We start from the raw sequence: 27435 nt of genomic DNA on the forward strand, positions 1-27435 counted from the left end.
AGCAGTTGCAGTATCATCCTTACTCCATAAATAATCAGTTGTGAGAAACAGAGACGAAAATGTATTGTACATGGTTTACATCTAACCCAGGATCTGAATAAATTGTCAACAATGTTAGCCCCTAGACGAGTCACACATATACAGACATTTGTTTGGAGAGTTTAACTGTAGGACCTGCAGTAAAACATGCAAATAAATTAAGTATATCCCCAAAATACCATCACCACAGATTTATATAAACAAAAGAAATTTGGCCCATAAAAACAGACCAGCAGTAAAGCCCAACACATACTCACCACCAAATGTTGAGCCTGCGGCGGCAGTGGCTCTGCACCATGAGGTTCGAGTCTGGGTGCCATGATTTCATTTTGACGAATGAGCCTAAAAACCAACACTGTCAGCACCACTGTTGCAGCAGCCGACAGCAGAAATCGACAGATGCTTCTTATGTTGCGTCGCATCATTCACTGTTGTACCTCCGTAAAACATACTGTTTAAGGGTGTCCTATGACAGAATTAAACAAGTTGTAAATAAATGCTTTGAAGAAATTTATGGCGTAATTTTGTTCAACTGATTATTAAAGAGGATATTAACATAGATATTATTTGTGTAATATATTGAAAACTGTAAGAGTAATACTTTCTAATAACTTATGACATGAGAATAACAGCAAAAATATTTCCAAACATGACAGTATTTACATACTCAGAAAAACTGGAACAATTTATTGGGAGGAGGAGACACTAGAGTAGTGTAATTTCAAAGAGAGAAAATGTTAATCATATTATGAAATGTCCACACTTGGAAGTAAAACAGCAAACAGGTGACAAGAAAACTTATTCCAGGAATCCCTAAGAGTTTATCGTTTATCGAATTAAGGATTACTACCCCTCCCCCCCTGCCACACACACACACACACACACACACACACACACACACACACACACACACACACACACACAAACAAACATACATACATATTAATTTTAAAAAAATGTAATGCAAAAGGAAAATTTTTCCAGCAAGATATACTAGACAGCATGTGTGGAATTTGTGGAGAGGTTATAGGGAACCTGTAGCCAAGAGACATGGCTACATTGGTTGTACATTGCCTGCTACAGACAAAGTTATGGGTTCAAGTTTTAATGTGGTAGGAACTTCCCCCACAATATACATATAATCTGCTGCCTACTGACACTTTCATTCTGAAATTGTTTTCATTGTTTCATTCTGGAATTTCTCTACCAATTTCTAAACGCCACCACCGTATGTTATTCAATTTACACAGAAATTGTAATAAGACATTGATGTTTTATATGTTTTACCTTACACATCACCGCAATCCATACTTGGTTAGATGTTGTTGCTATTTTATTCATATTTATTTCATTTTTGTATTTTTTTACTCTAGGTCAAGGGGTCTAATTTTAGAGATGTTCTCCAATGGACTATCTCAATTTTATTCAAATCTTGTCTGAAAATTTGCTAAACAATCAAAGAAAGAGATACAAATTTTTGTCACAAATTTTAATAGGAGCTTCTTAAGTGAAGTGTGTCATTTCTAAAATGTTGGTCAAGTTTGTAAAGCTGTATTTCAGTAAAGAGTGATGGCAAAGATTTTTAATTTAATCATATGATTGAACGGCTTGCATTCTGTGCATTATGTAAGTTTTATGCCATTTGACTCCCTATCTTTGCTATAAGTGGCATCAAAAGTTGTTAATAAATTGTGTTACAAAGAAAATTTCCAAGTTTAGGTAGCTTCATGTCTTCAGTAGTTTTCATTTTGTGCTATTGCTGTCTGGTAGGCTGCTTATAACAACTGCAAGTATTATCATTTTTGTGTGCATAGTTTTTGAGAGGTATTAGGCTAAAGTTGACGGAAAAAAAAATTATCACAAAAATTATTTACTTTTAAACATTTCTCTCTCAAAAAAGACATCTGATCCATACTTATGTCCATCACTTAAGAGAACGCTCTTTTCTCTAAAAATTATAAAAATTCTCTATACTGCTTTTTTCCCTGTAGGTCTAGAAACGCCTAATAAAGTTTATACTAAAGCTTTAACTACGGTATTTTATAAATATGGGTAGATATGATTCTGGAATTATGGAAATTTATGCTTCGGCTAGCATAAATTGTAATGGATGTAAAATAAGCTTAAGTATAATGATATATTTATAATAATTCAGTAATTGAATAAATCTTTCAAACTAATGATGTCTCTAAATATCAGATTGACAAAATCTTAAGTTCTTACGGTAATTCAGAAAAATTAGCATTTTGTGATTATTAAGCAGAATTTCTTCAACTTAAGGTACCCCAATTATTTTTGATTTTTTATTTTTAAATATGAGCATGAGACTGGTTATTTTTATGAATTAAATATCACGCACAACTATTAGTATGTGGATTAATTAGAGGTATCAATTTCATTAACTAAAAGTAAATGAATTAAGATTACACACATGCCACATTTTAGTTTTTCGAACAAAAATTATTTTTATCAGAAAATGCACACAATACTATCTAATGCATAAGATGAACACTTCACTACACTTCTTAGTTTATTCTACTCTTTTCTATGTTTTATTGCTTGAAGTCAAGGTCAGTAGACTTGTAGCATGCTGAAAATCATTTAATTTGTGTTTTTGTAATCTCAAGGAAATTTTTAACTAGCTTCTTGCCTCGTGAGAGATTCAGAATGATTTAATTTAATATATTGAGTACCGCATTGGCATCATAAGGAAAAAAATGTAGTAAAAAAACATCTATAACATTTATAAATTGGGAATTTGTAATTGCTACTACGATATGAAAGTAGAAATGTTAAACCATTATTATTTAACAAAATAAGTTTTTTGTATTGAAATCTAACATTCTGCGAATAATTCTCACAGTTTTGAACATAACAAAGAATTGTGCCATATTTTGGTGAAATACTTGGAAATTACAATAATCTTAGCTCAACTCTGGAGCGAAAGAATAAAGTATTCGTAATAAGATCCTATCAGTAGTCGCAATTGGTGATAATGGAATGATTAAATAAATTCCTAACAGAAATACAAGTTTAGTTCATTTGAACAAAATGGAAGAAAATAGGAACCTGATAGTGCAAGATGCTGTTGGAAAGGCATGAGATTAAAGAAGAACAAGGGGAGCAAGAAAAGACGGGTGCATATTCTTATATAGAACAAAATAATGATACGCTGCTCACATTATTCTGGGCATACATATTCGCTGACTTCCAGCGCAGTTCATTGCCTCAGTGCTGAAATTATATCGTTAAATCTTAATACTTTGATAGAAAAAAAAATAGTATTATAAGTTCCCATGCAAAACACTATTTTGGAGCATCATCTTCTAAGACCATTCTATTTCTTGGGAAGCAGTAGTAAATGGATGCACAAATTCATTATGCCATAAATTCAAAATGAATCATAAGGATTATTTTGCAATTTTTCAACTATTTTGAATCATCTTACAAGTAGAAAAAAGCAATTGTTTGTTAAAAAAATTATCCAATTTTATTTTCACAGGAGAGCTTTCGTACTGTTGGTTTGAAACTGTGATGGATTCAGCAATTGAAGAAGGGCTGCCACAGTGTATCTCTGGTAGCTTGGCTGCTCTGAGTGTCAGAGCATTTCACACACTCCTGTTTAAATTAACTGTTGGCTGCTGTAACACACTAGAGTCAAATCCAGCATCAGATGCCATTTCATTGTCTTATAGCTGATTATCGTTGTGTTTAACACATTGTTTTAGATTACCATTACTGACACTCCGAATTTTAAACTGAGAAGCTCTAAGAGAACTGAAAATGATAGTTAAGTTTTCACATACCACTTCAAGTGATGAAGCTGAGGCTCTGCCTTAGGAAAACACATTGACCACCAGGTAAACTATCAATAATAAATATTTCAAAAAAGAGTGCCAGAATTCGTACCATTTAAGGGACCTGAGCCTGGAAAAAATAATTGCCAGAGTTTCATTAATTTGTCTATTTTTTTTTTTTAAATTTGTTGATACTTCTTTGAAATTCTATTACAGCTTGGTCTTAGCAGAGATTCAAATTGTAGATTTATTACTGAATCTTAGGCAGAACTGTACTCAATAACAGTTTATTTTGTTCAAGAGAAACATCTCCAGCATTTTGTGTTCCTTTGCTGAAATTATAGGTTAGCAAATGGTGACTTTAAGCCTCCAAACTATCAACGATACACAATAGCAGGTCATCTTCACATGCTGAATTCATTAGGATTTCAAAGCAACAATACAAAATGTAGCCTGCAAAAATAAAATTTGATTAAATTATTGACAGTTGGTTACTTTTTTCCTTTCTGTAAGCTAGTTCAAAAAAGTTGGAAGTTACAGAATAAATCTTCTGGTTCAAATAGGGGATTTTACAATTACTCAATTTAAAAGCCACTTACTTTAGTGACAACTTCTTTCCCCAGCAAGCTTGAGCCTCATATATATAAAAATATTATGTACTCAAAGCTGATAATACTTGCAGTTGTTATAAACAAGTTACTGAACAACCAATTCACATAAAGAAAGCTGCCAAATTATACCACAAGAAGAGATCAAGCATCTTAAAACTAGTGAAAATTCTGTGGCAATAAAATTTAGTGGTAACTCTGAATGTTGACTGGGTAAAAACAGTGAATCAGACGACTTAAAACCTACAGAATATGCAAATTGAAAACTTTTCAGTCATCTTGCCATATTTTACAGATTTATCAAAATTATTAACTGCAATACAGCACGCCAAACTTTGACAACATTTTAAAAAATATCACTGAGTCACTGTGTTGCTCTTCAACCAAGACATTCCTTCAAGTATCACCATTTGTGAGTTACGAATTTATACCATATATCTTAAATAGGCTGGCAATGGCAAGGAAAGTGTTTCTGAAGAAGAAAAATTTGTTACCATCGAGTATAGATTTAAATGTCAGGAAGTCGTTTCTGAAAGTATTTGTATGGAGTGTCGCCATGTATGGAAGAGAAACGTGGACGATAAATAGTTTAGACAAGAAGAGAATAGAAGCTTTCGAAATGTGGTGCTACAGAAGAATGCTGAAGATTAGATGGGTAGATCACATAACTAATGAGGAGGTATTGAACAGAATTGGGGAGAAGAGGAGCTTGTGGCACAACTTGACTAGAAGAAGGGATCGGTTGGTAGGACCTGTTCTGAGACATCGAGGGATCACCAATTTAGAATTGGAGGGCAGCGTGGAGGGTAAAAATCATAGAGGGAGACCAAGAGATGAATACACTAAGCAGATTCAGAAGGATGTAGGCTGCAGTAGGTACTGGGAGATGAAGAAGCTTGCACAGGATAGAGTAGCATGGAGAGCTGCATCAAACCAGCCTCAGGACTGAAGACCACAACAACATCATCTTTCTCCAATAGTTAAGCAAACCGGCACATAAAATTTGAAAAAAATATGTAACAGTCAGGGAGGGGTGGGGGGGTGGGGGGGGGGGGGACCCCTAAACCACCTGACTTGGAACCACAGTTTAAATACACACAAATACATAATGTACGCATAGTTTAAATACACACAAATGTATACATACAATATATCTCCTGTCATGTTAAATGTCTGTGTGGACCTTATCACTATTTTGTTGAACAGTAGCTCTTGATCATAGCAGTTAATTGTCTAAGCTGAAAATTTGCCTCAGTAATTTGTATATATGTTTAAGTACTCTTCAGCATTACGGCAGCTCTAATTTAATTGTTTTTATTGCTTCCTAAAGGTATAAAATTTATTTTCAATTTTGGTCTCTTATAGAAGTTTTATATATGACTTTATGAAACTGTGTGGAAGACTATTCTGGGTCGCACTTTTTTCCTACTGTGATGTAAAGGTGTTGCACCTCACACCACATTCATGTGTTAACTTATCAGTCTAGTATTGGTCAACGTTTTTCTTTAAAAAAATTGTTTGTTTCAAAAACAAATTGAGTGAAACTGTGCTTTTAAAGAAGTCAGTGTTGTGTGCTCTCCTAAGACATTTTTTATGATTATCTCTGAATGCTCCCATACTTCCTGCAATTATCAGTTTCTGGTTCAGTTTTTTCACCATCATACAAATTTGATGTTAGATCATTTTGAAGTACCCTCTTAGAGAGGTTTTTTTCATAAACAAATATTAGTTTTTTAGTACATCAATAATTAGTTTATGTTAAAAGCAGTGCTAAACAGGACACAAAATTATGCCGGATGGCATAAATTACTCTATACATTTGTTGGCTGTAACATCATATATTTTTGAATTCAAATATTATATTACTGGTCCCTTGTATGTATTGTACATAGAGCACACTCTCATCATTGTACTTTTGTACATCTGAGTGCAGATGCCATACATGTGATTAAAATTGAACAACAGGACACCATTGATAAAACACATCACAAGGTTAACGTCACACACATGTGAAGGGTGGAAAAAAATTGTATCACGAAATTTTAACCCTGGATAGCCAATGCCAATAGGAACTAAAATTACTAATGTTGTGTAGGTCGACAATGCACAGTTTTTAAACCACGGAAACTTGGCTCCAATTGGACATGGGATTCCCCTGTTGCCAGATGCTATGGACAATGCATGTCCAGGAATGCTTTGTCTGCCGGAGATTGCGATGTATCCAAGGCAGCCCGCACACTCGGTGGTAGTGCGTCACCCTTCCACTCCGGGGGCAAATCCACCAGGATCCCGGCACATCCATTTTAGTTTCATGATAAGGCATACTGGGAAAAAACCCATCAACAACTGTTAGTTCACGTACAGAAAGTATTTTACAAATTGTGTCAGCCCTGAAAAGGGCCTTTTTCGTAGCTAGGACATTGTTTGCTTAAAGCAGGTGCTCGAACTGGCGACCCTCTGATGTGACATAAGCTTGGTAATGTCGAATTGTCTTTTGCCAAACTCTTTCAAAGACTCCTGGCATTGCCCTAATGTGATTTGCGGCATGCTGAATGCGATCCATTAATTGCTCTTTGTCTCTAAGTGCTTCGTGTCCGGGTGGGTGAACAAGAACCTCGATGAATCCCCACAGGAAAAAGTCCGGTGGTGTGAGGTCTGGTGACCGCGGAGTCTTATGAGCACCTCTGCCAATTACCTGGCTGTCGAAGTGTTCATTTAACTATCCATGCACAGCACGAATGTTATGTGTGGGCACCCCATCATGCTGCAACCACATGCATAGCCATATATCCTGGGGAACACCTTCCAGCAGGCCAGGTAGAGTTTCTTGCAAAAAGTGAAGGTAATTTGCCCTAGTAAGTCGAGGAGGTAGATGGACCCGCCCAATTAGATGGTCACCCACAACGCCTACCCAAATGTTGAGCAAAAATCGTTCCTGCTGTTTGTGGAGGTACGTGACATGAGGATTTCCCCTCGCCCAGTAATGAACGTTTCGAGTGTTGTAAAGGCCATCTCAATGGACGGTGCACTCATCGATAAACAACACAACGGAGGGGAAGTTGTGCAACACGTCACAGAAGTCACCGGCATAACCCTAGCCTGTGTTCATAGTCCGCCACATAATTTAGGTCTTGGACAGGGTGGAAATTAAATGGATGCCGGCCGTCATCCCTCAAAACCTCCCAGACTAACCAATGAGTGACCCCCATGTCATGTCCAACCGCTTGAGTACTTGTCGTAGGTGCTTCCTCGAAGTACTCGAGAACAGTCTCTTCAAATGTAGCATCCAGACATGCTTGAGGTCTTCCAGCATCACCCTGATATCCCACTAATGAGCCTGTTTTGCTACGTAGCCAATGAATTGCTGTAAATGTTTGCAGGTCTGGGTGATGTCTTGCTGGGTACCCATTCCTCATACAACCATCGAGCTTCATGTGCAATTACCGTCGGCCAGTCCACAAACAAAAACCATATCTCGTTGTTCTTCAAACGAATACTGTGCCGCTATACTTACTGCATGACTAAATTGCAGGTAACTTGTATGTGCTCCGAAGCGAAGCTTACATGTGAATGCCTCTAATGTGAGATGGAGACAAACAGCAAGACCTATTTGACACATGTGCATATCACGTTGGGGCAGTGACGGTGTGAAGGAAGTTTGTATGTGTGAACTGACAACCACAGCACTGCCAGTCAACCAACTAACGGCAACAGGGCAATCCCATGATCAATCAGAGTGCGTGGCGCCATGTTTCTGTAGTTTAAAAATCGTGCCATGTCAACCTACACAACATAAGTAATTTTGGTTCTTACTAGCATCAGCTATCCAGGGTTAAAATTTCTTGGCACAAGTTTTCTTCACCCTGTATGTATGTGTATATATATGGTCACACTCAATGTGCAGAATACAAATGAACAGCCAGTCAAAGGTTAGTGGAATGGGCTATTACAAATGTATTATATCTCTTTTTTGTACTTTGCGAACTAATTGACACCCTTGACATTCGCTCCCTACGACTTTATGATGTACTTAATTATGGAATGGATATATGCAAAGTATGTCACACTAGAATATAAGCTATTGTTTGAAGTGCATAATATGCCATAGCATTTCTTTTTTTCCAGTATGATAGCGAACTCATCCCACTTTAGTTGGAAGTCTACAAACATTCCCACAAATTTTGTTTGACATACATGCTATAATCTCAATTTGCACTTTCAGATTGGTACTATTGGGCTTTCTGCTTATGAGGAAACAAGTACTGTTGGTTTTTTCCTCTTATTTAGGGTTAATTCATTGTTTTGTATTCCGGAAATGGAGGAACATATGCGCCATTCTTGAACTTAAGATTTTTAGAAGATAGACTGAAGAAAGGAATATCTTTTGTACATTTAAAAAAGCTTTTGATAATGTTGACTACAATATCCTCCTTGAAGTGCTGAAAGTAGTAGGAATGAAATAAAGTGGGCAAAAATTATTTTCTGCAAGTTATCCAAAAACCAAACTGCTATTACCAAGAGTAAAAAGAAAGAAAAGGGAAGTAGAAATTGACAAGAGAGTGAGACTGTTGTAGACAGTCCCATTATGTTATTCAACCTGTACACTGGAAAGGAAACCCATAAAATCTTTGAGATTTTTTGATGACATAATAATTCTGTCAGAGACTTGAAAGAGCAGTTGAATGGAATGAATAATGTCTTGAAAAGTGGTTAAAGACAATCAGCAACTAAAGTAAAATGACAGTAAGAATGCAGTAGAATTAAAACAGTTAAGGCTGAGGGAGTTAAATTAGGAAATAGGACACTGAAAGTAGCACATGAGTTTTGTCATTTGGACAGCAAAAGAAGTGATGAACATTAAAATAGAGAGCACATAAAATATAAACTAGCAATAGGTATAAAACCATTTCCGAAAAAGCGAATTTTTTAACATTGAACAAAAATTTAAATATCAGGAAGTCTTTTCTAAATGTATTTTCCCAGAGTGTGGTCCTGTGCAGAAGTGGAACACAGACAATGATAGTTCAGCCAAGAGGAGAATAGAAGCCATTAAGTTGTGATGCTACTGAAGTATGCTGAAAATGAGAAGTGTAAATGGAAAATTATGAGGCAGTACTAAAATTGAGAAAGAAAGCAATTATCAGGTTAGTAAAGCAGCATTTCCAACTGGTGCATTCCCTCCATTTATCTACAGTACTAACATAGAAGGCAAGACGGAAACATTATGAGGTTGTCATTTGATTAATGACAACAGACAGATATAAACACTTTCTGGTACAACATACTTTATAAGCTGTATTAGGTAGAAGGTATTTTAATTTTATAGTGATTTGCACATTCTTCATTGAGAAGTGCTTTCTCAAGGAGTACTGTAACTTTCGAAAATGGAAAATAGCATACTTTACACATGCCAAAATGTGAATCCGATATATCTCATTTTATACAAAGGGTGGAGGATAATTGTGTGTGTGTGTGTGTGTGTGTGTGTGTGTGTGTGTGTCCGTCCGTAAACATCCTTGTGGTGTGTTGAATGAAATACCACCTGAAATGTTTCATTCCTATCAACCACAGACAGGTTCACTGATGTAAGGAAAAGATAGACTGTCTCAAATGAAAAACAGCCCACAGTTGCACTAATTATGGATATTCTAAACTTTGACCATGGTTTCTGGTATAATAATATAGCCTCCTTCAGAAGTCATAAGCTTTTAAAAATGTAAAACGTCTTAGCCCAGCAGCTGCATCAAGATCAATAAAATAAAATAATTTCAACAGACATAAGCCGTTTCGATCATAAGTATAACTATATATGGCACCATATGTCCTCTGCCACTACATCTACTGCCATGATGAAAATAATAAAAGATAGACTGCTACTGACCCTCAAGACAACATGTTAAGTTGGGGACAGGCACAATTAAAAGCCACTTACACATCAGACACTGTCAGCCACAGCCTTCCATTTCTTTTTTTGACTAAGGCTATGGCCGAAAGCTAATGTGTATGTGTCTTTTAAATGTGCCTGTCTGCAATTTAACATGTCATCTTTGAGGTAAGTAGCAATCTACCCTTTCCTTACATAGTTGATATCCCAACCTATACTTACATTGTTTAACAGCTTCACTAAGACAGGAGATTAACTATGTACTGTCTTTCTGTGAATTGAATGAAGTTCATTGCAATTAAAGTCATTGTAGGTCAGGGGTAATGTGAGATATGCCAAAGTTCATTTGAGTTATGCTGCTCATAAAATATCTACATTGTCAAACTGCTATTAATTTGTATACATAGTTTTCAGCTCTACAGTGATTTTTAATTAACCATGGACTTTAAGAAAACAGGGTGGCTTGCATGCCTCAATTACGCAGATAGCCTTATCGTACATGCAAGCACACCATAGGGGTGTCTATGGCAAGACCACACTAAACCACTGATCCTCAAGAAGGCTAGCAGTCTTTTCAGTAGTTTCAGAGGCAAGTGTCTCAATGATTGACAGATCTGACCAAGTAACATTAGCCAACATGACTCTGCAATGTTGCTACTGTGAATGACTAAAGCAAGGGAAAAATACAGCTGTAATTTTTCCCAAGGGCAAGCAGCTGTACTGTACAACTTAGTAGTGGTATCCCTTTGGACAAAATATTTTGGAAGTTAAACAGTCTCCCATTCAGATCTATGGGTGGGGACTGCTCAGGAGGACATTGTCATCAGGAAAAACATAACTGGCATCCTACAGGTGGGCTGTGGAATGTTAGATGCCTTATTCAGGTAGACAGGTTAGAGAATTTAGAAAAGGGAAATGAAAAGAATAAAGTTATATATTGTGATAATTAGGGAAATACAGTGGCTGGATAACAGGACCTCTATGCTTGTGAGTAAAGGTTATCAATATAAAATCAAATAGTGGTAATATATGAATAGGTCTAATAACAAACAAGAAAATAAAAAGTATTATGAACAGCATAGTGATGAAGTACCATAGCCAATATACACATTATGCCAACACTCACCAAAGTAGGACAAGTTTATATGCCTCCTAATTACTAAGATAGGGAGATGAAAATTCAATTGTGATGGCAAACTGGAATTCAACAGTAGAAAAAGGAGAAAACAAAAAGTAGTAGGAGAATATGGCCTGGAAGAAAGGAATGGACAGGAAACCATCTACTACAATTTTGCACAGAAAATAGTGTAATCATTCCCAACACTTGATTTAAGAATAACGAAAGAAGGTTGTAGACATGTTACACACTTGATGACACCAGAAGGTTTCCTACAGCCGGTATAATGGCAAGACAAAGAATTTGAAACCAGACTTTAAACTGCAAAATAAATCTAGAGGCATATGTGGACTCTGGCCATAATTGGTTACGAATTTCAGATTAAAAGTGAAAAAAAAAAGCAAAACTGTGGGAATTTAAGGAAATGGGTCGTGGATGAACTGAAAGTGCTGAGGCAGCAGAAGATAGATAAAAGGACAAGGCCTAGTAGAAATCACTGGATAACACAGGAGATACGGAATTCAACTGATGAAAGGAGAAGATACAAAGCTAAGAAAGTGAAAGAGGATAAGTATATCTAAAAAAAATTAGATTGCATAACAGTAGAAAGCAAAGAAGTGAAGACTGAAAAGTGAAAGGAATACAGAAGAGATATACAAATGATACAAACTAGCAGACAACAAACAGGAGAGGAAGTAGATGAAGATGAGATAAGGGATATGATACGACAAGAGAAATTTGACAAAGAACTGGAAGACCTGAGTTAAAACAAAGCCTCTGGAATAAATAAAAGTCCTCTGAATTACTGAAAATCTCAGTCTAGCCACCGATGAGAACAATTATTCCATCTGGTGCGCAAGATATATGACACAGGCAAAATACCATCAAAATGTAGTAATTCCAATTCCAAAAAAAGAATGTGCTGGAAAGTGTGAATACTATCAAACTATCAGTTTAATAAATCATTGTTGCAAAATACCAACACTAATTATATAGGTTGGAACTTAAGTAGTGGCAACTCTGCTGTGGAGACACTATGTAATGGAATCTACAATTGTCACTGATAGCACACGTTGTTGACATACCTACCTTACCTCCGAGCAAATGGATCCACCCGTCCAATCAAGGGAAAAACAGTCACTTGTGAGCAAGCACTCTAACGTAACAATGTCACTATGTTTTCGAAACAGGAACAACGGAGTTGGATCAAGATTGAATGTGCCAGATGTCATACAGCACGACAATGTCATCAAGGTCTTCAAGAGGCGTCTGGGGAATTGGCATTGCCATACAGAACAGTGGCACGTTGGGTAAAAGCCTTCAACGAAGGTCGGCAAACTGTGACACACTTGCATCGGGCAGGTCGTCCTGGCGTCTCTGAAGAAGCCGTGCATGCTGTTGCCGCATTAGTGGACAGTGATCAATGCCATACGATTCATGAGCTTGCCCACAAAACTGGATTAGCGCATACAATTGTGCTTCGATCCTGAAGGAACGCCTGGGCATGCGAAAAATTGCATCACGATGGGTTCCGCATGACTTGATGGAAATGCAGAATTAAATGAGTTACAATGCTGCTCAGATTCACTAGGAGCAGTATGAGCCCGAAGGAGAGGCTTTCTTATGCCATATCGTAACACTGGATGAGACATGGGCCACATTGTACGAGCCAACACCGAAATGCCAATCCAAACAATGACGTCATTATGGGTCGCTGTGAAAGTCAAAAGTGCGTCAAACCCCAGCATGGTGAAAGTAATGGTGATTCTTGCGTATGATTGTGATGGTGTTATACAAATACATTACATTCCTCCATGGCAGACCATCAATGCACAGTATTACTGTTCGTTTTTGGAGCATCACCTGTGACCAGCTTTGCGAAATAAATGGCGACACTTTCTGTGCAACCCACCCATCATTTTGCAAGACAATGTGCAGGCGCATACAGTGCAAGCTGTGGCTGCTCTGTTCAGTCGTTGGGACTGGGAAGTACTGTACCATCCACCGTACTCCCTTGACTTAAGTCCTTGTGACATTGATTTGATTCCGAAGATGAAAGAACCACTTCGTGGCATTCGCTTCAGAACTGTTTGAGAGATTCAACAGGCAGTAGACCACTCCATTTGCACCATCAACAGAACAGGTTCTGCTAACGGTATACTATGCCTTCCACATTTCTGGCAACAGGTTCTACACAACGCTGGTGACTATTTTGAAGGACAGTAATGGGTGCAATCGTGTAACTCTTTTATATCGGTTGTGAATACATAGCTGCCACTATTTAAGTTCCAACCCTCGTATTTACATGTACAAGTCAAACTTGGGGAAGATCAGATTGGGTTCTCGAGAAATGTAGGAACATCTAAAACAATACTGACCCTACAACTTTTCTTAGATGATAGTTTAAAGCAAAGCAAACATACAAGGATTTGATGATTTAGGGAAATCTTTTGACAATGTTGATAGGAGTACTCTATTTGAATCTCTAAAAGTACTATTATCATGTAGTATTCTGCCTAGTGACATGTCTGTGTCTTTGTATGGAGAATTTCTGACACCAATGTTCCCTGTCTTCAGGTTCTTCATTCAGTCTCCTGTATCTCCTTCCATCATACATGTCATTCAGATGTTGAAGTCGTCTTCTTCCTGGTCCTGTGGTTTCTTCAATCCTCCCTTTGATGATGACATGTATGAGGCCCCCATGTATAAGCGTGTGTCGATCCATTTGGCCTTCTGCTGAAGAACTGTACTCAGAATAGTTTTCTTCTTTCCTATACTTCTCACTTCATCACTGTTTGCCACATGATCTGTCCACTTGATCTTATGTATTCTTCTCCAGCACCACATTACACAACTTTCCAAGAATTTTTTCTCCATTTTTCTCATGTACAGCACAATGCTCCAGATGTAGCACTTCACCAGTTTCTTGCTTCATTTTAAGCTCAACTTGCTAGTCAACAGAGTCCTCTTCTCACTGAATGCAGCTGTGGTCATGGCGATTCTTGCTCGAATTTCATTTGTGCAGTGGGCATCCTTTGTCAGCAAGCTTCCCAAGTACTAGAGCTGCATCACATTCTCCAGTTCTTGATCGTCGACAGTTATCCTCAGAGGTTTCTCCCATTTTTTTTTATTTGCATCACTCCTGATTTCTCAATGTTGATTTCCAGTTTCCACCAACCGGTCCACCATATGTTCTCTTTGATTTTTGGCAAGCACTACCAGACCACCCGTTTATTTGATGGTGTTGAGTCATCATCCTATCCCAAAGTTTCCTCATCTTTCACAGCTTATCTCACCAGTCATTCTCCACACATGTTGAAAAGACTTAGCAATAGACAACATCCTTGTCTGACTCCCCTTCCTATTTCCACACTGTTTGCTTTTCTGTAGTTCTCTTGCATATTTACTCTTTATAACATGTAAGAGTTGAGAATAAGCCTATGGTCTCTCAGCTGATTTCTGTTACCTTAAGGATGTTCATCAATTCTGCCCTGTTTTCTTCCAGTCTATAAAACCAAGTGCAGACTTCTTTGTTAACAGCCAAAACTCACCATGCTGATGGCGTCTCTGGTTTCTTTTCCTTTCCTAAATCCAGAATGATCCTCTGCCATTACTTCTTTAATTTTGTGTTCCAGTCATCTGTTAAGTATTCTTGCAATGGTCTTCACCAAGTGTGAGATCGTACTAATTATTCTGTAATCACAACTTCACTTGGCTTGTTGTTTCTTTGCAAAAGCGACCAATGTGACATCTAAAAAGTCCTTGCGCCATCCTCCAGTTTTGTAGATTTTGCTGATGTGTTGTACAGCACTTTCAAACCACCATTTCCAATTTCTTTCAGTAAATCTACCAGTATTTCATTGTCTCCTGTGGCTTTCCTCCTCTTCATGTCCTTAATTGCCTTCTCTACGTCTGTTGCCAATATGCTGGGCCCTTTTTTGTCTTCATTAATCGCCTCCTCTGTTGGTTGGTTTAAAAGGGACCAAACTATGAGGTCATCAGTCCCTTGTTCCCAATAAAACAATGCCACAAGTATGAGAATAAAACAGACGACACATATAACGCAAAACGGAAAGATAGGAAATACCACAAGAATGAAGAAAAGACAACAAACCCTAAAAAGAACACAGGAGGACAAGAAAAATTATAGTGGCTGGCCGACCACGAGAATAACAAGGAAATGCCAGCCACTCTGCAAAACGTTACAACCTCCAGCCTAAAAGCACTAGGGTGGATAACACAGAGGGACAAAGGATATGTGCTAAAACTTATATCAAATGATAAAAACCACCCTCATGAATAAAACATAAAACTAAATCTGCCAATGAGGCGTTGTCAGATAAAATGAGCGGCAACGTGTCCGGTAACCCCAGATATTGTCACTGGGCAGTCAAAGTGGGACAGTGCACCACAATATGGGCCACTGTCAACCGGGCACCGTACCGACACTGAGGCGGGTCTCCACAGCGCAAGAGGTAACCGTGGGTCGCCCAAGCGTGGCCAATGCAAAGTCGGCAGAGGACAACTGATTCCCTGTGAGAGGTCTGCATAGAAGACTTCCACACATTTGTAGTCTCCTTAATGACACACAGTTTGTTGTGCGTACTGTTATGCCATTCCATCTCCCAAAGACGAAAAACCCTGCAACATAAGTCAGAACGAAGAGCAGGTTCGGAGATGCCCATCTCCGGAAGCGGTTTCTGCACAACCTGTTTGGCCAGCCTGTCGGCAAGTTTGTTGCCTGGGATTCCAATGTGCCCTGGGGTCCACACAAACACCACTGAATGACAGACCAGTACAGGGCATAGATGGACTCCTGGATGGACGCCACCAAAGGAAGTGAGGGTAGCACTGGTCAATAGCTTGTAGGCTGCTCAATGAGTCAGTACACAGAAGAAATGATTCCTCGGGGCATGAACGGATATACTGAAGTGCACGAGATATGGCCACCAGCTCTGCTGTGAAAACACTGCAGCCATTGGGCAAGGAATGCTGTTCAATATGGCCTCTGTGGATAAAGGCAAAGCCAACATAACCATCAGCCATCGAGCCATCAGCGCAAACCACTTCAGAGCCCTGGATCACTTCAAGAATCAAGAGGAAGTGACAGCGGACAGCCACAGGATTAACAGTGTCCTTAGGGCCACGCAAAAGGTCCAGACGAAGTTTCAGCCTTCACCTACACCATGGAGGTTATACATGAATGGACTTCGAGGAGAGGTGGTGAAGGGAACGACTCCAGTTCAGACAGAAGCGGTCGCATGCAAACCGCAATTGTTAGCCCTGACCTGGGCCGCCTATGCTGGAGGTGATCTGCCCTGCTTGGGAAAAGAAGATGGTAATTGGGATGTTCAGGAGAGCTATGAATGATGTTCAATACAGGGACTCCAGCCTCCACCAGTACACTTGTCACTAGACTCACCCTAAAAGCTCCTGTCACTAGTCTAACTCCGCAATGGTGCAATGGGTCGAGCAAACACAATGCTGAGGGTGCCACCGAACCATAAATCACACTCCCATAGTCAAGGCAGGATTGCACAAGGGCTCTGTAGAGCTGCAGCAGCATGGAGCGATCTGCACCCCAGTTGGCGTTGTTCAGGCAGCGGAGAGCATTGAGGTGCTGCCAACACTTCCATTTAAGCTGAGGAAGATGAGGAAGCCAAGTCAAGCAAGTGTCAAAAACCAGACCTAAGAATCAATATCTACTACAGTGAGTGGATCGTCATTAAGGTAAAGTGCTGGTTCCGAATGAACAGTACGATGCCGACAGAAATGCGTGCCACACGTCTACACATCTTCATGGCGGAAAACTGGAAGCCGTGGGCTAGAGCCCATAACTGCGCCTTTTGGATGGCTCCCTGTAGGCGAGGCTCAGCAGCACCAGTACTGGAGCAGCACCACGAAATGCAGAAGTCGTCTGCATACAGAGAAGGTCAGACAGAGGGCCCGACAGTTGCTGCTGAACTGTTAATGGCCACTGAAAATAGAGAGACATCCAATACAGAGCCCTGCGGTACTCCATTCTCCTGGATATGGATGGAACATGGGAGGCACCAACTTGGACATGGAAAGTATGGAGCGACAGGAAGTTTTGGATAAAATTGGGAGCAGGTCCCAGAGACCTCACTCATACAATGCAGCAAGGATATGATGTCACCAGGTTGGTTGTATGCTTTACGTAAGTCAAAACAGATGGCACCTAGATGTTGATGTCTGGAAAAGGCTGTTTGGATGGCAGATTCGAGGGACAGAAGATTATCAGTGAAAAAGTGACCATGGCAGAAGCCGCTCTGACATGGAGCCAGTAGGCCACGTGACTCCAGGACCAAACCCAACCTTCAACACACCATATATTCCAGCAGCTTACAAAGAACATTGGTGAGGCTGATGGGCTGATAGCTATCCACATCAAATGGGTTTTTACTGGGTTTGAGCACTGGAATGACGGTGCTCTCCCGTCATTGCGATGGAAAGACGTCATCACACCAGATCCAATTGAAGATGACGAGGATATGTCGTTTGTAGTCAGATGAGAGATGTTTAATCATCTGGCTGTGGATGCGATCAGGCCCAGAAGCTGTGTCGGGGCAATGTGCAAGGGCACTGAGGAGCTCCCACTCTGTAAATGGGGCATTATAGAATTCACTGTGGCATGTAGTGAATGAAGTCTTTCGCATCCAGCCGCCGTTTGAAAGTGCAAAAGGCTGGGGGGGGGGTCATTCTCCAACACAGAGGCTCGAGCAAAGTGCTCGGCAATCGCATTTGCGTCGGTACATAACTCGCCATTTATGGTAACACCGGGGACAGCTGTTGGGGCCTGGTACCCGAAAAGACGTTTGATCTTTGCCCAAACTTGAGAAGGTGATGTATGGCACCCAATGGTCAAGACATATCTCTCCCAACACTCCTGCTTCCATCGTTTGATATGTTGGCGAAAGCAGACACAGAGCCATTTAAAGGCTATGAGGTGCTTTAGGGAAGGGTGCCGCTTATGCTGCTGTAGAGCTCGCCAACGCTCCTTAATTGCTTCACCGACTTCCGGCGAGCACCATGAACTGCCTTACTCCAGGGGCACCCAAAAGAGCAAGGAATCGCATTTTCTGCCGCAGAAACAATAGTTGTAGTCACCTGCTCAACCATCACATCGATGTTAATGTGTGGGGGAAATTCAGCGGTGACAGCAGAGGTAAAAGTTTCCCAGTCTGCCGTGTTTAAAGCCCATCTGGGTAGGCGTCTGGTGGCCTGACGATGGGGCAGTCACAGGAAGATGGGGAAGGGGTCACTACCACACCGGTCGTCATGTGCTCTCCAGTGGATAGATGGGCGAAGTCCTGGGCTGCAAATTGATAAATCAATGGCTGAGTAACTACCATGAGCCACAACGAAATGTGTGGCAGCCCCAGTATTTAAGAGGCAGAGGTTGAATTGTGACAGTTAACCTCTGACATTTCTGCCTCGGCCATTACGCATGGTGCCACCACACAAGGGGTTATGGGAATTAATATCTCCGAAAAATAGGAAAGGTTTAGGGAGTTGATCAATCAGTGCAGTTAATACATTCGGGGGTACTGCACCATCTGGAGAAAGGTATACATTGCAGATAGTTATTTCCTATGCCCTCCTTATTCTCACAGCCACAGCATCAAGGAGGGTTTGAAGGGGCACAGTGTCACTATAGACTGAGGTTAAGACATAAACGCAAACTCCACCTGACACTCAATTATAGTCACTACGGTTCCTGTAATATCCCTTAAAGCCGCGATGGGCAGGGGTCCGCATCGCTGGGAACCACGTTTCCTGGAGGGCAATGCAGATAGCAGGTGTAAAGCTTAAGAGTTTCCGTAGCTCAGCCAGGTGATGGAAAAAGCCACCGCAATTCCACTGGAGGATGACGTCATTGTGAGACAGGGAAGGCATGGAACCTTCAATGAGACAGTTTACGCCTCACAGTCACCTGCTGCTACCAACTTATTGTGTGAGCAGTCTATATCCATTTTGTCTGAGGGTCTGGCAAGACCTAGGTCCTCAGCAGATGCCAGAATCTCCACCCCATCCTCAGACACAGAGCTTGTAGGTAGCGGTGGTGTGGGTGCAACCACAATTTCCTTGGTCTTAGGGGTTTTCCTTTTGGATTTCTCTTGTTGCTCCTTGGGTTTCCCTGGCTGGGAGGACTTCACTGGCTCAGTCTCCGGAACTGAAGATGAGCATGAAGCCCTACGACCAGCTGCTTTTGGGCTCTTCAGCCACTGGCGGGTGTCATTTTTCCCACTAGCAGAAACCTTGAAGGAAGGGAGTGACCCAAGGGAGTGACCCAAGCAACAGAGAGGGAATGCCCCCCACCATCAAGGGGGCAGGTGTAGTCTTCCGGCTCTGAGAGGTGACGGGTTGGCAGAGCTGATGGTGCCACCATTATTGTTGTAGCGGTGGTGTAAGACAATGTCATAAGTACAGGATGCTAATGTTCAAATTTTTTCTTAGCCTCAGTGTAGGTCAGTCAGTCCAGGGTCTTGTACTCCATGATTTTCCTTTCCTTCTGGAGAATCCTGCAGCCTGGCAAGCAAGGCAAATGGTGCTCTCCACAGTTGACACAGATGGAAGAGGGGAGGGGGGGGGGGGGGGGGGGAGCACATGGAGTATTGGGATGCGATGGATGTGATGGGCGTCCACAATCTTGACATGTGACGGTGGAAGTACAGCGGGAAGACATATGGCCGAACTTCCTGTACTTAAGGGGCCCACACCGTGGTTCAGGTAGAAAAAAATTGATTTTCGGTTTTCATCATATTTCGATAGATTAAGGTTTTATTTAAGCACTCTGAAAAGGATTTTGCTGAAAAAAAATTTTTTTCAAGCATTTAAAGAGCATTTTCCTACCACGTGTCTTTATGTGCCGCACCCACTCTTCTGTCGCCCACTTCCCTATCACCCACTTTTCTGCAGATATTTTAGACCTTTATATCCCCTACATTGCACATTAGTGAGGTTTTTTTTACTCCCAAGTGTGTTGGCTATCCTTGGAATGCAACGGTCGGTATTCTTTTGTTTCTGCTGTTTGTAAACAACACGCTTTCAAACACGCGGTTAGTTTAGTTCAAGTGTGATTGCGAGTAGTTGTTATAGAAAACTTGCAGGTATACTATGGGCAGGCAATTAGGAGAAATAAAGAAAATCTGGAGGCAATGAAGAGAGATGTTTGGGCCGTATTCTTCCATAAGTCCTCTACTGATGATAAGCCATGTCATGGACAGTGTCCATCAGGAGAAAATTCATGGTGCAAATACAATAGGGCTCAGGCAACTGGAGAATCTTATTCTCACCAGCATTCTCTTCCTGCTGCTGTTATTATGGCAAATAAACCTATTTTCAGAGACTTGGCTCATCCTGACCTTCTAAGGAAAGGTCTGCATGGGTAGACACAGAACCCAAATGAACGTTTCAACAGCATAATTTGGAACCGCCTTCCTAAAACTGTATTTGTAGGCATGCATACAATGAAACTAGGAGTTCATGATGCTGTTATTACATTCAATTGTGGTAATATTGGAAAGTTTGGGTACTGAAAAAGCTGGGAATTAATCCTGGTGAAAATATGATCACTGGGCTGCAACATTGCAATAAAATGAGGATAGCCGATGCAGACAGGTCTGCGTCTAACATGGCCAAGAACGCAAGACAAACATCCAGGAAGGTGAAAAAGAAGCTGGAAGACCTGCTAGAGACCAAGGAAGGGCCATCATATGCAGCAGGACAGTTTTAATTAACTGTAAGTAACAAATTTCAAAAGTTTTTTCTTTAAAGTCAATTTCCCGCAAACTAAAATTTTCAGTACATATGCCCCATTATATCAGAAACTATCATAGATAAATGAATGAAATTTTCAGAGACTCTCCATAACATAAAAAGTCACCTCTGGTACTACATTCATTAATATTTGCCCATTAGGAAATTCACAAAAAAATATTTTCTGCAGAAAAAACTTAATATTTTTTGTTAATAAATTTAAAAAAGTATTTCTTAAAAATTACAAAATGGATAAAGTATATTTTAGTACAGTTGACTATTAGCATCATGTAACATACAGTAAAAATAATGTCTTGCATCAATAGTTTTTCAGAAATTGGTCAAATACTTGCCTAAATTAACATGGATTAGTTAGGTAGGGTGTGGTCCCCTTAACGGACCGCATCGGGGGAGGAATATAGGTCCTTACATCACATCGGTACACCATCACCTTGACCTTCTCGGGCAACGTATCACCCTCGAAGGCCAAGATGAAGGCACTGGTGGCAACCTGATTATCCTTCAGATCCCGGTGGACACGCCAGACAAAATGTACACTTCGCCATTCTAAATTGGCATGCAGCTCATCATCAGACTGCAAAAGAAGGTCCTTGTGATATATGATATCCTGGACCATATTTAAGCTCTTATGGGGCGTGATGGTAACAGAAACATCCCACAGCTTGTCACAAGCGAGTAACTCCCGTGACTGGGCAGAGGATATTGTTTTGATCAAGACTGACCCAGATCTCATTTTGGACAATTAATCCACTTCCCCAAACTTGTCTTCTAAATGCTCAACAAAAACTGAGGCTTCATTGGCATGAAGGATTCCCCATCAGCTCTCCAAGATACAAGGTACTGGGGCAAATAAGATCCGCTGATGTTCCTCCCATGGTGTGGCCAGGGAGGGGAACGATTCAGGGTGATACTTCTGTGTGTTGAATTGAGCTCGTGAACGCTTAGAGAGGGCTGGTGTTTCACCATCAGCAAGAGATGATGGACTATGCTTCATCGCTTGTCATCTGCCCTGATGCCACCCACTCCGACCAGGAGCCCTACCCACAGGCGCTACCCAGCTGCAGGAAAGGCCACGTGGCAGGATGGCCATTGCCGGGAGTCCCAATGCCCCAGGGCATCTACCCATTCGCATATGTGGGGAGTTAACGGTGCAGGCATCAGCAGAGCGATCCCTGTGTGGTCAGGGGGGCTACAACCAACAGGGTACATGATGGCCCCACCACAACATACTCTCTACCGTGCTGGATATCAGGTGCAAAGAAGTCTATGTTCATAATCAACACAGAAAACTACAGTGCATAGCGTATGGTGGAAAACGCACCCAGGAAGGTGTCTTCATCCAAGAGATGGAGAATAAGTGGGACTGAAATGCGACAATGAGAAAGTGGGCCAAAGATCTTAATGCACGACAGACATGACACACCGTATAAAGCGCCCTCTCGCAATTGGTTCACTCTTTGGGAAAATTTTGAAGAGTGGAAGTCAAACCCTACAGGAGACCATCACATAAAGGCCAAAATGTGTGACACTTCTTTTAGTCGCCTCCTATGACAGGCAGGAATACCTCGGGCCAATTCTTACCCCCGGACCCCCAGGGGTAACCTCCTCTGTCTGTGTTTCAATGTCTTTCAAATGATGCTCCTTATCGTAGAGTTCCTTTGTAATTCTTCCCGTATTTTCAGCACCTCCACTTATTCAGTAACCATTCGTCCTCTTGAGTCTTCTATTCCAAACGTCCTTAATCTTCTGTTCTCGTTCCCTCCCAGCTCCTCCATTTTCTGATGCACGAGGTCTTCCCTTCCTCTTCTTTGTAGTTCAGATTTCTTCTATGTACTTTTCCTTCACTTTGTCTGTTTCTCCTCCGAGTGCAGTGGTAAGTTTTCTCTCCAGCATCTCATTGGTGACCCAGGGTTTCCTCGCTCTCTATGTTTCCCTCCCAACTTTATTCACTAAATTACTCAACAAAACTAGTTTAACATTTTGCCACTGCACTTTCAAGCTTGCATTTTCACCTCTGACTTTGCTAAACTGTTGTTCCAAGGATTCTCTTATTGCCTCATTATTCTCTCTTAGCTTTCCCACATGTTCCATCTCTGCGTTCTCCTCCCACATTGTCGAATCCTCTTCAACCTTGTCCTGATGTCTGCAACCAAGAGATTATGATCCAACTTCACATCAGCAGCCGGCATAGATGGGAAGGAGAGATGAAATACAGGGACCAAATAGAATAGCTGCAAATTGTAGAGAAAGCAAATTACAGCTATGAATAGTCACAAAATATGAGAGGAAATCAGTAGTTGAGAAGAGAATGAGACAGGGCTGTAGCTTGGCCCACAATGTTATTCAGTCTGTAGACTGAGCAAGCAGCAGAGGAAATGAAGGTGAGCTTTGTACAGGAAATTAAAGTTCAGGGAGAAGTATAAAAACTTGAGGGTTCCCAATGGCACTGTAATTCTGCCAGTCTTGGAAGAGTAGTTGGATGGAATGTATATTGTCTTCAAACGAGGTTATAAGATGAACATCAACTAGGGTCAAATCAAGCAATGCTAAGCAAGTTAGGTTACAAAGTGATTCACTGAAAGTAGTAAACAAGTTTTGTTATTTGGACAGCAAAATAAGTGATATGGATTGAAGTAGAGAGAATGTAAAATATAGACTGGCAATAGCTTTAAAATCATTTCTGGAAATGAGAATTGTTTTTAACATCGAGCAGAAATTTGAATGTTAGGAAGTATTTTCTAAATGAATTTGTGTAGAGTCTACCTGTGTACATAGTGAAACATGGACAATAGGACAAGAAAAGGATAGATGCCTTTGAGTAGTGGTGCTACAGAGAATGCTGAAGATTAGGAGTTTTTGTAATTTACAGGGATCACGTACTACGGTCACGACTTATCTGGATGTATACTTTTTTTTTCTGTTTACCTTCTATTTAGCAATGTTATAGGTTGCACCGAGTTTGTTTACTGTATTTCCTATAATTCTGTAATTTTGGGAACTATAAAAAAAGTTTAAAGGGCACTGCGGTTGCATGTTGTACTTTATGCTGCCGATTGCTTGTGATTTGACCTAATCAACTGTGGTCAGCCAGTGATTTTGATTTTGTGACCGAGTCGAAGTTATTTCTTTCAGGAACGCTTCTTCAAGTCGGAATTTACATACTGACGTGAACTTTGGGAACTTCTAATTGGTGCTAATTTCTACTTCTACCTTGATCTACATACAGTTCTGCAAACAACTGTGAAATGAATAGCAAACCGTACTTAGCATGGTACCACATGCGTAAATGTCTCTGTGTATTCTGTCATTAGTCTAATTATGTCTTCATGGTCTCTACCACAGTAAGAGGCCAGGGGCTGCAGAAATGTCTACTTTCTTTAGTTAAAACAAGTCCTTGAAAATTTGTAAGTAGGCTTTCACAGGATAACTGGAGACTGTCATCAAGTGTCTGCCAATTAAGGTTTTTCAGCATTTCTGTGATGTTCACTTGGGAGTCAAACAAACCTGTGACCATTAATGCTGGCCTTCTTTGTACACATTCAGTATCCCCATGTAAGTTCTATTTGGTACAGGTCCCATGTAGTTGAAAACAATCAATTACTGATAAAATTATTTAATTGGATAGATAAAAAATCTACTCACCAAGCGGCAGCAGAACACACACATCAAAGACTGTTACAATTGGCAAGCTTTCAGTGCCAGTAGCTATGTCTTCAGGCAGAATGGTTGAAGGGGAAGGAAGAAGGGTGAAGAAAAAGGACTGGAGAGATCTAGGAAAAGGGGTAGATTTTTGGGAAAGTCATCCAGAACCACAGGTCAAGGGAGATTTACCGTACTGGATGAGAAGGAAAGATTGATTGTTGGGGACTGCATCGGACGAGATTTGAAAACTTGGGAGCTTAAAGATGGAAGATAGAATAATATACAAGACAGAGTTTACTACTAAAACATCGAGCACGAGTTAATAAGAGTGAGAAGCTAAGTGCATTGTACGTAACAGAGGTGGGAGTGTACGGTGAAAATAGACGGGACAGACAATGGAAGATGTAGAAAACTAAAACGGATTGTAGCAAAGAGTACTTACAGTGAAGAAAAGCTGAGGCAGAAGAAATTAATGTAAATTAAGGCCATGTGGATGGCGAGAACCAAGGACATGTTGAGGAGTTCTGGGAAACTGATATCTGGGAGAAGAATCCAGATGGCACATGTGGTGAAACATGTGGCAAGGTCATGAATGTCATGTTGTAGAGCATGCTCTGCAACAGGATATTGTGAGTTGCCAGTATATACCCTCTGCCTATGCCCATTCAACCTAACTGATAATTGCTGGTGTAAGAAGGCTGAATAGTGCTTACATAATAGCTGGTATATGATGTGTCGTTTTACAGATGGCTCTCCCTTTGATAATATGTTTTGCCAGTTACAGGGCTATTATAGGTGCTTGTGTAGGAAGGTGCATAGGCAAGTCTTGCAGCAGGGACGGACACAGGGATAGGAGCCATAGAGAAGGGAGATGGATGCTGAAAGTTGGTCGGTTAGTTTAAAGGTGGGAGAAGGGACCAAACTATGAGGTCATTGGTCCCTTGTTCCTAGTAAAACAATGCCACAAGTGTGAGAATAAAATGGACGAAACATATAACACAAAACAAAAAAAAAAGGAAAAGCCACAAAAATGAAGCGAAGGCAACAAACACTAAAAGGAACAAAACAGGACAAGAAAACAACAGAGAGATGCTAGAAACAAAAGAGAGTAAAACATGAAAGCAGATTACAGTGGCTGGCCAACCACGAGAATAAAAAGGGAAAGCCAGCCACTCTGCAACACATTAAAACCTCAACCCTAAACTCACTAGGGTGGAGATCGCAGAGGGACAAAGGACATGCGCTAAAACCTAGATAGAAGTATAAAACCCACTCTCACGAATAAAACATGTAACTAAACCTGCTATGGAGGCATTGTCGCCCAACACTGATGGCAGGGGGCTGGGAAAGTTAAAAGTCTGCTGCAGAGAAGCTAAAAGTGGGCAGTCCAGCAAGAGGTGGACGACTGTCATTTGGGATCCACAGCGACACTGAGGTGGGTCCTCGCGATGGAGTAGGTAACCATGCGTTAGCCATGTATGGCCCATGTGGTCCCTGCGAGAGGCCTGCATGGAAGATTTCCATACATTCATAGTCTCCTTAATGACACACAGTTTGTTGTGCGTGCTGTTATACCATTCCATCTCTCAAAGCCGGAAAATCCTGTGGTGTAAGACAGAATGCAGGTCAGCTTCGCAGATGCCTGGAGAAGCGGTTTCCGCATCACCTGTTTGGCCAGCCTGTCGGCAAGTTCATTGCCGGGGATTCCGACATGTCCTGGAGTCCACACAAACACCACGAAACAGTGGTACTGTTCCAGGGCATAGATGGACTCCTGAATGGATGCTACCAGAGGGTGGCGAGGGTAGCACTGGTCGATAGTTGTAGGCTGCTCAATGAGTCAGTACACAGGAGAAATGACTTGCCAGGACATGAGAGGATGTGCTCAAGAGCACGAGATATGGCCGCCAGCTCTGCAGTGAAAACACTGCAGCCAACTGGCAAGGAGTGCTGCTCATTATGTCCTCCATGAACATATGCGAAGCCTACATGACCATCAACCATTGAGCCGTCGGTGTAAACCACTTCAGAGCCCAGGAACACATCAAGAATCGAGAGGAAGTGACAGCGGGGAGCGGCGGGGTTAACAGGGTCCTTAGGGCCATGCAAAAGGTTCAAACAAAGATGCGGCCAAGGCGTACACCATGGAGGTGTACGTGAACGAACCGCATGTAGAGTTGGTAAAAGGAAGGACTCCAGTTTGGAGAGAAGGTACCACACGCGAACCGCAGTCATTAGCCCCGATCTGGGCTGCCGATACAGGAGAAGGACTGCCGCAAGTGGGAAAAGGAGACAGTACTTCGGATGCTCTGGGGAACTATGAATGTGTGCTGCATAACTGGCGAGCAGTTGCGCATGTCTGACTGCAGTAGAGAGGCACCAGCCTCCACCAGTACACTGGTCACCAGACTTGTCCTAAAACAAGGTGTATACGCGGACAAGGAAAAAAACTTCCCAGATTTTTCCAGGGTATCCCGTTTAAAAATTATCCTTTTTCCTGGGCGAAAATACACTTTTTCCTTGCTAAGTGACAGTAGGTTTTTGGCA

General features: G+C 41.0%; 1 protein-coding gene across 4 annotated transcripts in view; it reads right to left on the reverse strand.

Moving 5' to 3' along the window:
• The window catches only part of LOC126199312 (N-acetylgalactosaminyltransferase 6-like), a 217422-nt gene that overhangs the window by 160787 nt on the left and 29200 nt on the right, over positions 1-27435 (reverse strand). For all 4 annotated transcript variants that reach the window (XM_049936146.1, XM_049936147.1, XM_049936148.1 and 1 more), the window contains exon 2: positions 297-505. In XM_049936146.1, coding sequence (XP_049792103.1) covers positions 297-464 — 168 coding nt within the window. In that variant the 5' untranslated portion in view covers positions 465-505. The remainder of the gene's footprint in view (positions 1-296; positions 506-27435) is intronic.

Source organism: Schistocerca nitens, chromosome 8, assembly GCF_023898315.1.
Source record: "Schistocerca nitens isolate TAMUIC-IGC-003100 chromosome 8, iqSchNite1.1, whole genome shotgun sequence".
Lineage (NCBI taxonomy): Eukaryota > Metazoa > Arthropoda > Insecta > Orthoptera > Acrididae > Schistocerca > Schistocerca nitens.